General features: G+C 38.0%; 1 protein-coding gene across 2 annotated transcripts; it reads left to right on the top strand.

Moving 5' to 3' along the window:
• Nucleotides 1–7,862: 7,862 nt before the first annotated feature.
• fastkd5 (FAST kinase domains 5) lies at nucleotides 7,863–15,108 on the top strand. Of its 2 annotated transcripts, XM_005723559.1 has the most exons (3): nucleotides 7,864–8,064; nucleotides 11,800–11,900; nucleotides 12,397–15,108. In XM_005723559.1, exon 3 carries the CDS (start codon nucleotides 12,409–12,411, stop codon nucleotides 14,827–14,829), a length of 2,421 nt encoding a protein of 806 aa, XP_005723616.1. In that variant the 5' UTR covers nucleotides 7,864–8,064; nucleotides 11,800–11,900; nucleotides 12,397–12,408; the 3' UTR covers nucleotides 14,830–15,108. The 2 variants fall into 2 exon arrangements, with proteins under 2 accessions (XP_005723617.1, XP_005723616.1); XM_005723560.1 differs by lacking the exon at nucleotides 11,800–11,900 and having other exon boundaries at nucleotides 7,863–8,064.
• Nucleotides 15,109–15,944: the final 836 nt, after the last annotated feature.

Consider the following 15,944-nt stretch of genomic DNA (forward strand, 5'->3'; position numbering starts at 1 on the left):
TGTTATATTTTTGCTTTTTTTTTAAACTTTTAATAAATTTGCAAAAATATCAAGCAAACATTTTCACTTTGTCATTATGGGGGATTATGTGGAGAATTTTGAATAATTTGGAATAAGTCTGTAACCTGACAAAATGTCGAACAAGTAAAGCTCTGTAAATACTTTTTGGATGCACTGTACGCAGCTTCAACCATCATGGAAGTATATCACTCTCATTCATCCTGCTAATACTAATGTGCAACCTTTAGCTAAATAAATACATAAGAATTAGAAAATACCAAACACATATTTGCTATAGGAATGCATAATGTTCTTAGTGAAGTCAAACAGTATTTGTATGTGGATATTTCCCACCAAACTCTGTGGTTCTCCTTAATTCAGTGGTCTTTTAGTGTTGCTTAGCTCAGTGTCTTAGGTTTACAACCCACAGTGTTACTGTTAAGTCTCACTGCTTTCATCAATCTCTTTCCAAACGCAGCAAGCAGTTGTTTAGAATCAAAAAAGCTCCAGCCTGCAAAAAACAAAACTGCTAATAGGCTTTGCAAACACAAAAATTTAAGTTTTCTACTAATAAATAACACTGAACATCAGACCATTTCTCCCTTTATGACCAAAACCGAAGCGTTCACTTTATTTGTTCTTTAGTTTAGTTTAGCCTCTTTAAATACATAATAATAAAATAATCCTGACAAGATAAAGCTCCCACACTGCGTTGGCACCATAAAAAGCATCTTTAAATTTTTTGATTTTCATTTGTATTCATAAACACATAAAAACATTACATCATTTGATGCAACTTCAGATTTTGTGTGTCCACGGAGATGTACATATGAAATACAGTAAAACCGCTGTCACTTCACTAATAACCCTGAAATTGCCTCTCACACTTCGGGGCCAGAAAACTGTGGAGCAGTTGATGCTTTAACATCTGCAGCACTGAAACCTCTGCCAGTTCATCTTACTGGCTGACCTACTGGAAATTAGTTGGGCAGATGAAAAAAGATTGGAGAGGCTTTCAAGCCAAAGGGAACTTTGACTCCCTAAGGACAGGAAATGAGAGACAGGTGACAGCAAGAGTGAGTGAAAATAGGTCAGAGATTGGTAGCATGAAAGCAGTTTGGTTAAAGACATTTTGTGTGCTTTAGCAATTCACCGAATAGCCACAGTTATGCTCTCTCTTGCACACACTGCATTCTGTGCCCTCTACTTTACACACAGCTTCCCATATTCATCCTTAAACCGCCCTGTATGTGTTCTTCAATTAAATAAAATCCATGTTTCAAATCATTTTCATTGCTCCAAATATTCATGATTGGTCATAAAAGGACAATTAAAGTAAAACATAATATCAACTTTATATTAAAGGTTTTTATGATTATGTCTTTACTTTTAAACACAAAGCAATAGACCAAGCAGTGTCTGTAAAACACAATACTGTTGGACCCACATCTGTTTGTTTTCAGCGCTAAAATAACATATCTATAATATGGCCGTAAATAAACTAAGATCGTTTCAGGTCTAAAAATAAACAGTACAGTATATCAAGCAAACTAGATATTGTTTTGCAATCTTAAAAAGACACTGAATTCAGTCGATGTCTCACTTCACAAGCCACATAGTCAGCAAGTGTTCCAGCACTAAAGATTGTGATCAAGCTCCTTGAGAAAACTCCTCCTCAACCTGCTCAGAAAATTAATTGTTTTTCATGGCTGATTCAAAAGTGCATTAGCATAAATTGACAGCTGTGGTGTGCAATATGCATGCGTAAAATTGGAGTTCATACTCCGGTCGGGCATGATCCTTGAGATAGAGCCATAGTTAACAGGCAGAGGTCAGCTGAAGGAACAGACCCCGACTGGAGTGAATGTCAGCAGTGAACTGCAGCCTCAGCAGCATGGCTCACACTGGCTTTTTTGTGTCTGTTAGCAGAATTAAACAATCCCCGGAGACATAACATCAACACACACACACAGGGTCCCTTCTGAATATTCAATTAGCCCTATAGGTACTAAGAGGAGCCAGCTAGGTTTCTCTAAAATAATTCAGACTGATAACCATGAAAGCAGTACCTCTACAGACCTGTTCAGGTTAGGATTTAGACATAAATCACATTGGTATCTGCTAAATTGTGGCCTTCATGAGAGCCACACATGGCTCCGGGTTAGGAACTGCTATCAGGACAAGAGTTTGTGCTCAGGATAGTGAGCTGGGGGGTATTAAACACTGATAAAAAATAAAAATAAAAAAGAAGGGAAAAACCCACCTCCATGAAAAATGACTCATACTCAAGTGCTCACATTCTCTTTGTCTGTTATCCTTGACAAATTTACTACAAAAATTTCACCAGGGAACTAAAATAATTTAAGTGGGTACAAAAAGGCTCCCATCCCATTTTGACCCTCAAGGAAACATGGCATTTGGAATTTTTAATTATTATCATTATTATTTTTTGTCTTGTCTTCAATTTAATTTGGCATTCAAGCACAAGGAGGGCACAATGGAAGAGTGAATGAATGTCTTCCTGAGTATTGGGTTCTGTGTCATCTCTACTCATGCAGCGGACAGTGAGGGCAAGACCGTTCACAATAAAATGCAATAAACCTGGACTGAAAAATACCTCTTTAATGGGTTAAGGGGCTAGTAAAAAATTCTATCATTTCTTTCCATAAATGAGGCGATAGGGAAAAAAAGAGGGGCTGAACTCTGAATACAGATTAAGAAGGTCTACAAGATGAACAACGCAATCACGCAAGAAGACAAAAAGCCTGGTATATCCAGGAGAGAGAGCTTTTGTACTGCGGGGATTAGGTGCAAACTGCAAAGCGATATGTTAATTTCCAATTGCTTTATTTCACAAACAGCAGGTATTCACTCATTTCCCATTCTAATAGTAACAACATTTGATAACTTGAATGCCATCCTCGAATAATCAAATCATGCTATTGCCATACTATAACTATGTCATACTATATTAAAATCACATTTGCATTTGTAGAAATAAGGAAACTTCCTTTCCAGGCACAATGCAAATTAGCAGAAGTCCTTTGGAATCATAGTTTTACAATGAAGTTAAAAACACAGTTATTAATGCTTACCAAAGAAAACCACAGAGCCATTTTTCATCCAAGATAGTTTCTGACAAGTTGTGCAAATGTCAAAGTTATAAAACGAGTGATAGCATTCAAAAGAAGAGTTAAAACCCGCCAAGGTCATGGGATTCATCCTCTGGAAACGGCTACTGTCAAAATGTATTAACATCTAGTAATTTTTAGGCTAGATATTTTGGTCTATACGAGGAACAAGCCAACATGCTTGTATGACAAAAAGAAAAAAAAAATAGTTATACGACTTTATTGTGAGTACTCTTTCTGGTGTTTTATTTTAATTTCCATAGCTATAGTTGGATCTCAAAGTCTGGACAAAAACTTAAATGCACTGGTTGCTTTTTACCCAACAGTCCACAGTCACACAGCATTCTGTGTCTAATAAAGGTATAGGACTTTCTCGACATCAACTTAAATAGAGGTTGCTAGAGCAATCTGCACGGACTGACAAGCAGAAATGCATCTTTGAGTTCATGTCCTCTCTGGATGCTTCCCATTTATCTTGTCTGTCAAGTAGAGAGGACATGATAATGAAAGATGAACACTCCAGTGAATGGCTCCCTCTGCCAGCCTACCATACAATGCCAAATAATGGAAACTCTGCTCAATGACCAGAAGTCTGCTAGATCTTGGAACCGTAGGACAAGTGGAGCGCTCACTCAGTTGATATCAGTTAACACAGTACTTATTTATAGCAATGGGGTTTAGGTAAAAGAAAACGTTGCAGAACAAGACACCAAAAAAATAAATAAAACCCAATATTGTCTTAATTTTGTGAAAACTAAGAACATTAAGGGGCGCATGCTTCTTCAGATTTGGAGTCATTAATTTGCATGTCTCCAGTTTAAATGTATTACATTTGTACAGTACAGGGCCACTTACATTGACCAGCAAACACTTAAATGCACAGCTACCTCCCTCTGCTGGAGGATGGTAAAACTGCAAACTCTACTTTAACTCCCCAAATAATAAAAATCCAACAAATATCAAAACACTATGACAGCAGACACCACTTCCATGTTAAGACTCAGTAAAACGAGGACGATTATTTAAAAGTTGTAAAGTTTGTCTCTTAAGTGTCCAATTTTTATTAAAGAGGTTACTGGTTTCACCTAGTTTTCCATTTAATAAGGTAGATACAACTACGTACTCTGGATTTGCATGAACCCTTAAACGCCTGAACAATGACGTAATTGCCAGAATTGTATTTTTTTTTTTTTTTTTTTAAATTGAGAAACTTTAGGGTTTGTGGAAGCTTCTGGCAATTATAAGTATACATACTTTTGCTGCATGGCATGTTCGTGCAATTACTCAAGACTGTTTAAAATATATAATTTTTTTTTTTTTTTTTACTTAAGAATCTCAAGAACGCAAGCATGATAAGCATGTCATTACAGGGCTGACTTGATTGTTTTACTTCATATAAAATAGATTGCATAACGACCACAAATCAGTGGGCAAAGGACAAATATTAAGGTCAAGTTTTCGGAAGTTTGTAAGGCAATGCAATTTTACATCTATTTACATATTTGTCCAAACAAGTAGACATCTAAAACTACTTTGTGTGTACCCCTCTGTATGCATGGTAAGTGTACATATAGACAAACTTGCTCCATGCTTTTGCAAGCATGTCTGGAGTTAATGCAGCTGCTCCTGTTATACAACCTACTGGCAACTGCGTGAAACACATGAAACCCCTTTTTCTGACAGTGTGTGTAGCGATCATCACCAGAGGACCCTTGTGGGATTAAATCACTTTGAAATTGGTACACCCTGCAGTTAAGACATGCCATGAAGCAAAAACTCATTTTGAAAGCAAGTTTTCAAACTAACAATGAATTACATATTTGAAGAAAAACTTGAACAAAGGAGTCATTTAAGTATTTATTCATAAAGTATTGTATTTACATTGCATAGAGTAAATATTTCCTTAGATATATGACAAGGTGCTCTAAGCAAGAAATTTCCTCAACTCTCAAGTGACCTACGTTTAAAAGCTTGTTAGGAATAGGTGTGCATAAAAAAAAAAAAAAAAAAACAGATGATAATCAAATTCAGATTTTAAGAAAGTATCCTGGGAGAACTTGCAGAACAATTCCCAGTGTCCTCAACAGGCCGGGACAAGTGCAATACCACACAAGCACAGAGCATTGCCACCTCTCCCAACCTGCACAGAAAGGGATCACTTCTGATAGATTATTTTCAGTTCTATGATCAGTTTTGCATGGATTTGCACAGCAGTACATTTAAAAGCTGAAAGCAAACCAGCAAAACTAACCAGAGACCCACGTGCATAAGCTACCCCTGCAGTTTTCCCAAGACGACGTAGTCTAGGAGTACTTGAAGTGCTCACATTGCAGTAGAATTTAAACAGTAAGAAGACTACCTGCACTATAAGCACTTTAATACTACTGAAACCTTGTCTTTACATTATTGACAGAGGTGCACTGGAAACCAGACTGTGACTGTTCTTTCATAGACGATGCGCAAAGAGGATTTGGATGGAAACGCAGGCCACCGTCAGTTTTGCATAGATTTGCACAACTTATTTCTTCTTGCAGCGCAACTACGCAAAACTAACGGAGGACAGCCACAATTAAGATTAAGAGTGTCCATGCAAATATACTTCAAAAAACCCAAACTCTCACTCTCACATGTATGCATACAGAGATACATGGCAGATGAGAGTCCCAGCCCCTTATGCCAGAAGGAGCACTTAGGGCAGTAGGTGCTAGTCTACTTCACTATCTGCACTAGATGCACCTTAGCATAAGTACTAGTAGTAGTCACATTTTGCCAGGTAACAATTTTTTAAGACTCCTCTCCTCATAAAATAAATAAATAAATAAATAAAAATACAAAAACAAATCAGCAGCTGCTCCAATTCTGTGCACTTTTCCCACAGTGACAGGATATACAACATCTAACCACCATTTAGCATGTTTGCTTCTTACACAGCTGCTTTGCTCCAGAACATCAGGGGGCTGAGCCTCACAGCAAGACGACAAGGTCTTGCCAGATGTCTATTTACAAGTGTATGTGGATTCAGTCTACTTAGGACTTGCAACATAAAGGCTGTGTTTGTGAACAAGTCAGCTTCCTTCAGTTAATATTATCAGAAGAGTGCTGAAAGTGCCTTCACTGCAGTAGAATTGAACAAAACTACCTGCACTGTAAGCACTTTGGCACTACAGTGACTGTAAACTGCTCGTGTGACGTTCTCCTCACAGACTGCATTACTGTGCCTTTAAAGCCACAGTGACGACTGCCCAGGAGACAGATGTGAATGGGGTTCTGTAGGGATAAATAAGATGTAGCATTAACAGTAGGAATAACAAAAAAGATACACAAAGACATTGTACAAGAAAGTTTATACCCAACTCAAGCCTAACATTTATCAGTTTGTGGTTTACCAAATGTTAGAGGTTAGCTGCAGTTTGACAAGTTTTGACATAGGTAATTTTCTCTAATAAAAATTAAAAAGATCAAACTCAGTATACAGTAACGATCTCATACATCTGCAGAGTCTTGACAAAGTTGAACGGGCAAAGAGTACTGTGATTAGTGTGGTGTATGAACTCACTCAGAAAAGACTATTTCCCTCCCAACTAGAATGGTCCTTGTAAGGCTAAACTTCATGACGATTTTTAGTGGTCAAGATATTATAAACCCTTTTAGGCATCAAGTTTTTTTAAGTTGCTGGAGAAATCATTAATTTAATTACACAAATACATGCACATTTATTGAGTGCTTAAATTGTCCTTGCAAATCCTGGACAATTATTCGCCATCTCTGCACATATTTTGAGGTTCCATGAAAGACTTTCCCCCTCTGTATGCACACCCCACTCACTTTCAATCGTTGCATTCATATAACGTTCAGGACATTCTGCAAAAACTGTTATTCAAGAGTAGCTATACACCATGCGTCCGTTTACACCCCCCAAAACTCTGTTCCAATTAATCTCAAGCAGCCAAGCTTCCCGCATGGCAATCGAGATGATAGCGTCAGAGACGCCAATAACCTCGAACACCTTAAAGCTAAATGATAAACCAGGAGTCTGAACCGGGACTGTTCATGGATACCAACACTTGTACTCCAGCCACATTTCTGTACCCCTCCCCCACCCGCTAACATGGCGCCCAGGAGTCCACAGTTTAAAAAAAAAAAAAAAAAAAAAACCCTAATAGCCACTGCAAGAACAGCACATGGGACTACATCGACGATGTTAGTGTCCGTGCACACACACGCAGCTAAAACTGGCCGCACGTGAGGCGTTCGCTTATAATGACTAGTCTGTGGACCACGCGTGAGACCGCAACTGCTCCAAACTTAAAAACGCAGAATCCACCACACAAGCTAGTAGTTACGCGAGGGCTCCATCAAAACAGTCTGCTGTAAGCATGCGCTAGCCAAACAGGCTAACGCGTGCAGCTTGCTACAGTGTGTTTAGTTGTTTAGATAATTATCCAATTAAAGTTTGTTCACCTATCAGTATTCCTTAAAGACAACACTTAATCCAATACCCTAGTAATCTCATGAAGTATGCTGGTAATGTTTGGATATTAGCTTCCACTCCCCGTCCACTTCTAAGCATTGTATTGCCCCTTGTCTTAGCCAACTTAGTTGTTTCAGTATGGCTAACTCACACATGCTAATTAGAGATCAGTACACGTGCTCCCAGGTGCTTGTAAACGCCGACAGCGGCATTTGAATAAACATAAGAGAGCCCGCGCAGCTAGTGACAATTATGTTATTATAAAATCACAATGTTTTTGTTGGCATATTAGCGTTAGCTGCTAACTCGGCAGCTCGCGGGATAGCAAAGGCGCGCGGCCTGCTAGAACCCCATGTGCTGCTGCTGCTTTGTTCTGGAGGCACTTTTAAATGTACACCACCGCAACCCGAAATGACTGAAAACTTAAAAATTCTACAAACAGACGGCTGACAGCGCGGGCACGTGAGTCTACAACTTGGGGCTTTTGCCAAAATTTGTAGCGGTTATTTAATTTTATCGTTTTACGAGTGTGGACCACTTCCCCGAGGTACCGACAAGAGGTGCAACAGCAGCGGCAACACATGCATTTCAAATCTCCCTCATTCTCCTGCCATGGAGGAGAGGTTGCCATGCGCTCCTACAACATTTGTTTTTAAAAATGCGGAAACTTGACCATTAAAACGCTTTCTTCTCCCCTCCTCGCATATACGTTAGAGCGCACACACGTACCGAAGTCAACCCAGCGAATTTCACTTTCCCGACGTTTACCGCATCTCCCAAAAAAAGGCTAACAACAGGTTTCTTGCCAACAACACGCGCCTCATAAGACACTAAAAAAATCCACCATCTTCACTCACTTGTTCAGACTTACCGTTTACCCAGTTTCTTGGACATCTGCAAAATTTTAAAAAAAGAACACAGACTTCACAGATTAAACATCGGCTAAGACGTGTAACCCCCTCCAAAAAGTGCACAACCATGTGCTACTATTATGATTTGCTAGGATTTTGGGAATCGTAGTAAGATTGCGAAAGTGGCGCGAGTAGACTCTCCTTTTAACCATGTGGTGAATGAAGGGCGGTTCCCAGCCAGCGTAGCGGAGCCTCAACTCCTTCATTAGCATAAATCCTCTACTTCCTCTCCAAGTGGGACTCTGAAGTTTCCTCACTTAATTCATATATTGTAGCTATACATACAAAGGTGGTCACATAGATAAGCCGTTTCAATAGGGGAAAATATATCAAATTGCCTCCCATTATAATCACTGGACGGGACGCCTTAAGGCTCTCTAAGTTGATTTTGGTGATGTTTACACGTGGAATAAAAATGTTTTATGAAATTTAATACATTCTTAAAATAATTCGAAAAATAAATGTATTCTATTTGTTTAAACTGGATGATAGTATACGTCTGTGTGCTAAATCTGTTTACTACATAAAACGTATTATTTGGGGAATTTTCTGGGATGGCTTTTCAGATTTGTAGCTGACCAGAATTTGACGCAGTGTAACCAAAACAGAACCTTAGAAATTAAACGAATAATAATGATGATACAATTTTTCGACTTTCTATGTTTTAGGTTTTTTTTGTTTTGTTTTTATTTGCCATTATTTACAATATTAGATAAATTAAAAAAATATTATAATAGATTTTTATCTTTAGTTTAATGAAAGACTATACCACCATGCTTCTGTATACAATTGAACTGCAACATTTAGTAACATAAAAATATTCATTAATGTCAGCAACAAGTTTTACAAAGGGAATCCAAAGGCCACCTACATGGCTCAGTGTCTTTTGCTGGGGCTATACCTTCTCAAAGGACATAAGAAGTGTTCCCAGCAGAAATGAGAGAATTGTCTTGCACATAGGTCAGTGTAGTTCACCTCTAACCACTGGATTCATTCATGTGTGAAGTAACACAATGGAGGCACAGATTTTGAAGTTGCCCTTTCTGCTCAAACAGAAGAGAAATGCAAATGTTAATTTCAGTGACAGAAAGCATTGCATTGAAAACATATGAACGATTATGATGTTGCACTTTAATGAAAAAAACAACAACAAATAAAATAGATACAATAACTATTTCAAAGAAGTCTCACTTCAACTGTTATTTCTGTGACATATTTAACATTTCCTAAAATTCACTTTGAGGATTCAAAAAACAAACAAGCAAACAAAAACATGGGGGTGGCAACATTACAAATCAATCTTTTATTTTGCTAACAGTGTTTTTTTGCAGGCATAGAATGGATACAGCATATAGTGGAAATCTTCAAAAACTAACAATAGCAACAACTGTTGTTTAAAATCGAGGTGTTTGAAGAGAATATGTAGAATCTCATGTGGTAAAAATGTGACAGTGAGCTTGCCTAAGTGTGATAAAACTAAACTAAAACACTTAGAATTTACTCACCACAATTTTATAATTAAACTGAATCTTAGACAGTTTTAGTGTTAGGAATGAATCTTTCACAGAAACAAGTTGTGTTGCATTTAAGAGAAAGAAAAACATCAAAACCAGATATTTTTCTATTAAACCATATGTTTTTGTTTTTTTAAATCAAATTGATTAGATTGGTCATTTTCATTATCTGTAAAACGCAAACAATTCAAGTTAACTGAACATGAATTGTTTGCTGTTTTAAAATAAATTAACAAATTTATTAATAAAAGAATAAAAATTTGAAACAACAGTAAGGAGGAGCAAGACAGGATCTATAGAGTGAAAAAACTTAAAGACTTCAAATGGCAGCAAGTGTCTGGGCCCTTACATATCTTCTGATATACAACTTGTTTTAGACTTGGGCAGTACATTTTGGAATTAAGAAATTATTATGTGTAGAAATATTAGAATAAACACACTTGAATAAAATATGGAACATCTAAACAGGACAATAATAATTAACGTGGGTCATACCTAAATGAACAGAAAGGGAAAAAGAAAAGAAAAAAATTGATAGATTTTAAAAATAAAACATGTTTTACAGTATAACCTAGTTTGATAGCTCAGCTTCTCACACAACAATACGAAAAAGAGTTACCCCTTTTTTCTTAATATTTTGCTTCCAATGAATTAAATGCCAGGTTTTCTGAAGATATGCTAAAATTTTTCTTTGGACATTGGATGTTTTTATTCATTTTCAGTTCCGTCCTGAATCGTTCCAACATAAAAAAAAAGTTACCAAACTCTAAGGCTGAAGCAGTTTTGTATCTACAAAAAACAGACAACTTAGCAAAGAACTTTTAAATTGTTTTTCTGCATCTTCTTTACTAGAAGCCTGTCAAAAAACACAGAATGTGTTCCCATTTTTTTTTGTTGAATTATAAATATGAAAAAAATCTATAAATAATATCTGCCATATAAAAACATAAAATATAAAATAGTATTTTTGCACTAACAAGTTGACTCCCAAAGAGCTTGGAACACAAAAGAAGAAGTGGCAGGCCTTAAAAATGTTAGAGCAGATGAACAGTACATGAAAGTTATGTAATTAACAAATAAGAAAAAAAAATAGTCCAAGTTATGTTGACGCATAAAGTTAGTCTTACCAAATACTGACTTTCAAGCTCTTTCCCATTTCCTAGCAACGAATTAAAAAACAAGGTAGCTCAAGACCTTTGCACAGTACTGTAACCATTGAATCAACATAAAATATAAAAGTAATTATCACAAAAATTGTTGTATATCTATATTGTTTCTTAGTTCCAGAATCACATTTATTTATGTACTACTGGGTACTGATGTAAAATAAGATTTAAACATGAATGGTTTTTATGGTATGCGAACATCTTAGGTCAGGTAGGGTGTTTTTTTTGTTTTGATCAAATGTAATAATTATTATTAATTAGTTTCAGTTAACACAACTTGTGTTATTGCTGATGTGTTCTCATTGCGGCTCGTTGAATGAGTAGTTTTGAACCTACCCAGCTGCCATAGGTCACACGCTGCTCTCCACGGAAGTTAGATCAACCTGCCATAATAATATCATACAGTCAGACACGGTACTTTTACAGGCAATTATTATTAAATCTAAGGATTAAATTAAAATGCGGCGTGCTAATACAGTGCTCTATATTTCAAATTGATGTATTAATTTGTTTTAGAATATGTATGCGTATAACAATGTAGCTGATAATGTAAAGTTTATTTTATTTTGAAAATCAAATTCACGAGTTCCGGTGGGGTTGCCGTAGGTCTGTCAGAAGAGTCGTTCTAGCAGACTAATGCTGTGTGTTCCTGCCATGATTTCTTGAGGTTTCTCACCGTTGCACGTGTTGCTTTTGGATCGTAAAAGGTCAGTTCAAAGATCTGGTTAAAATACATACAGATTTGTGCACTTTTAGTTTAGTGTAGTTTAAATTAGCATCGTGTTTCCTGCTGTCTCATTCTAAAACGTGTCTGACCTCTGTTGGTTTACAGATGGACAGACTACTTGAACATGTAAATCTCTAAATAATTTAGGTTTATCGTTTAGTTTAAACTGTAATTTTAAGAGAGAAATATCATGTATTGTAGTCAGTCTCGGAAAGAGCTACAAAGTGCATTATTATAGCCACCATAACAAAAAAATAGTGTATGTCACGATTGACAAGCAGCTTTATATTTGTGTCTAAAGTTTCAACCTTTAAAAACTAACAAGGAAGCTCATCTGTATGAATGTATATCTTTTTAATTGTGGTTTTAATACAAACAATGTATAATTTATTCATTTGTAAGATATGTTTTTGCTTGGCACATTACTTGACTTGGCACATGACTTTTGTTTTGCTGTATTTTGCTATGTTTTCTAGTGTGGTACACCCATGGCTACCTGTGTGGTGTGTCGCTGGATGCCCAGGCTACGCCACCTCCCAGGCCTGAGAAAAGGCTTTGCCAGGGCTCAGCATGCGTATATCAAACCAGAGGATGAAGCTGATGATCTGGAGGAAAAGAGAATCTTGTCGCAGCACAATGAAGTATGTTTAGAAGGTTACAGGCTCCGTTACAGCCCTTCTTCATATCATCACTCTGCATTGAACTCTGCAGCCTCCCATAGCCAAACAGACAACGATGAAGATGAGCAGTGTCTACCCACTCTCGCACCTTCTTTCTGGCAACGGAGCAATCACTACAGTGTGAGTTGCTCACGACACCTCTCCAGCTCAAAGAACACTCTTCTGGACTTGGCTTTCAATAAAAGCTCTGAACCGGAGATCCCCTCAGCGTCCTCTTACCAGAGAAAGCCTGTACTACCAGATGTTAAAGTAGAGACGCGTGCCTTCCACAAATGCAGACCAGAGTATGCCTCAATGAGCCTAGACCTTAACCAAAGACCTCACCCACTCAAATGGGAGGAGGCAATGCAGCTGCTCCAAAAAGTGGCTGTTTTAAAGGGCAGCATGAAAGCATCTGATGTGTCTCAGTTTCTTATGGAGCTCAGTCGATTGCACCCAGACAAGATGCCGTTAGTGAGGAGTGACCAGCGCTTCATCATGCTCCTCCGATATTCCGTGGAACACCTTCGCCACTTTACTCAACTTCAGCTGCTGGAGGTGCTGCAGTCGTTTGTGTGGCTGGGCATGCCCTCTGCCCACACTGTACTCAAACTGTACGAGACTGAGCTGAGTCGCCGGTCCAGTCAGATGACTTTGCATCAGTTGATTTTAGCTGCTGATTTGTGGCGCTGTATAGGGAAGCAGGCACCTCAGTTCCTACTGCACCTCTATGACTCTGTTCGTCTGCATCTGGGACAATTGGGCGTGCCCGAGCTGGTCCAACTGTTGTATATATTGGGAGAGGGTAGGCAGTGTCCAAAAGACTTGATCCGTCCTCTGGAGCAGCTTCTCATGCATCATTTGCTACAATTGCGACCTGAGGAGGTTGGTGTTATATGCTTAGGACTCTTTAAATCCCAAACTTCAATATCTGAGAGTGCAGTGACTCGCATTGTCGATAAGGCACTCTCTTTTGTGAAGGAGATGAGCGACTTTGCCATGGTGAATGTGTTGAAGTACTTGCGTTTCAGTTATTTATATCACAGGGCATGGCTGGAGGCCATGGCAGAGGAAGTTCCTAAGCGTGCCCACAGAATGGGTGTCAAGGGGCTAATGCACGTGGCACTGACCTGTTCTGCTCTTCATTACAGTAATGACAGTATCCTTACTGCTGTCGCTGACAGAGTACCCTTGCTAGTGCCACACTGCAGAAGTAAAGACTCATGCAAACTCTTGTGGGCTTATGGCACATTAGGGTTTCTCCCATCACGGAGTCCAAGCTTCTATCCAAGTCTTACAGAATCCCTGAGGCAAAGGAAAGCTGAATTTCAACGATACCCAGAGCATCTGCTCACTGGTCTTTTAGGCTTGGCCTTTGTCTCACAGTTCCCAGAGGACCTAATTGCATTAGCCTTGAGCCCTGATTTTATCAACTTATCACTGAAATGCACACAGCTTGAGCTGAAGAAGGATTTGTTCACTTTAGATGGAGTTGTAGCTTTGGAGTTGCCTCAGTGGACTGGCCCTCGACTGAGCAATGAACTTCGAGATGAGGTTACAGAAATGCTTTGGACGTTTGCTCAGTCAGATGTGTGCCAGAAACCTGAGGTTCAGGAAGCAGAATCTGCTCTGAAAGATCTGCTTGGTGGAGAGGAGTTTGTATGTAAAAGAATGATCCTTCCCCATACTCGCTCCATTGACCTGGAAGTGCACCTCAACTCCACTGGGCAGCCTGTACCTGTGAACCAAGCATCTCTAGAACAAAGCTCATCCACATTTCCTTCTAATCAGAGTTGGGGGAAATTAAATGTAGGAGTTACAATAACTGATGAACTTTTAGCACAGTTGATAAATAAAAACAACAACACAAAAGCGCCTTTGGCTCAATCACCTAAAGTGAAGACTACATCTCTTCAAAGATTACGGCCCGATGAAAGTGGGAGACTCTTTGACACAGTGCTAGACTTGACCACTGATATTATAGAAACTCTGACCAAACCCAGTCACCTTGGGTCTTCTCGCAAGGACTCCAATGAGATAGTCAAAATTGCCGTACAGGTCTCGAACAGGAACCACTTCTGCTCCCAGTCACAGCAGCTCCTGGGACTTCATGCCATGAAGAGAAGGCAGTTAAAGATAGCAGGCTATAGGGTTGTAGAGCTTAGTTATCAAGAGTGGTTTCCATTGCTGAGGAAAAGCAGAGCCGAGAAGCTGGCATATCTGCACTGCAAACTCTACGACAATCTATAATGATTCTCAGACCTCTAAGAGACACAGTGAAGTGGAGAAAATGTGGAGTCCGTTGCAAACTATATAACCATCAGGCTTCTGGAAAATCTTTACAGTGTGCAAAATATCTGCACATTGCAGAATAAAAGATGTTTTGTATTGCAAAGATGTTTTTTTTGTTGAGATTTTTGTAAAAATATATTTTTACATTTACATTTCAAGACTGTAAAAACTTGACATGAAAACTAAAGCATCAGCTTTTCAATGCCTGGCTGTAGTATAAAATACATTTAACATTTGTATGTTCTTGTGTGTTTACTTAAATGTTACGCTTTTCCTGATTCAAATCAATGATGATAGTCTTTTCAGAGGTCAGTTCTTCTGTCTCAAGTGTGAACCTACCCAGTTTGCACATTAAATATGTCACTGTGAATACAGAATTAAAGGCGATGCTTGTTTAGGAATCTGTATTACGACACCTGGAAAGCCAAAACTTGTTATATAACTTAATAAAGACAGGATTAAAATGGGATGCCACAACCTTTTAGCAAATGAAAACCAAAAATAACAGCATTTTATGTCTAACATGTTTTTTCAAATTCAAACATGGATCTGGGTCTTCTTTCATTTCCTTAGCAAAGCTGTTTTGCTCATGCAAGCAGCTTGTTTATTCAAGACCATTGTGACAGTGAATTAAAAAGTGTTCAAGGATTCAAGGGTTTTTATTGTCATTTCAACACATCCGTTCACATGAGGTCAAACAGAATTTTAGGTCCCATTTAAAGCCAACAAGAATAAATACACAACAGGAGAAATACATACAAAAACAAATGCTAGAAACATTTACAGTGTAAATTAAGTGGAAATAAAAACATGACAGTAGGAAATTCAGCTATGATTCATTCATCATGTGGGCGATGTAATTATCTTTTGCATCTTTGGTGAGTTTTTTTTAAAAGAACGCCTCATGTTGGATATCATTTTCTATAATGTTGTAGTTCAACTTTAAAAAAACAACTTTAAAGTAAAATTTAAACAAAGTTCAAAAGATTAACAAGACAAACTGGCATCATTAAATGATGATGGACCTAAACTGTCAATAAAATACACTTTATTTTTTTGAAAGTGAGTGAAGA

Source organism: Pundamilia nyererei, unplaced genomic scaffold (assembly GCF_000239375.1).
Source record: "Pundamilia nyererei isolate P.nyererei 1_Seehausen unplaced genomic scaffold, PunNye1.0 scaffold00009, whole genome shotgun sequence".
In the NCBI taxonomy this organism is placed as follows: Eukaryota; Metazoa; Chordata; class Actinopteri; order Cichliformes; family Cichlidae; genus Pundamilia; species Pundamilia nyererei.

Excerpts from the sequence above, each read along its gene's own strand:
- fastkd5 (XM_005723560.1), top strand. The coding sequence starts at position 12,409 with ATGGCTACCTGTGTGGTGTGTCGCTGGATGCCCAGGCTACGCCACCTC.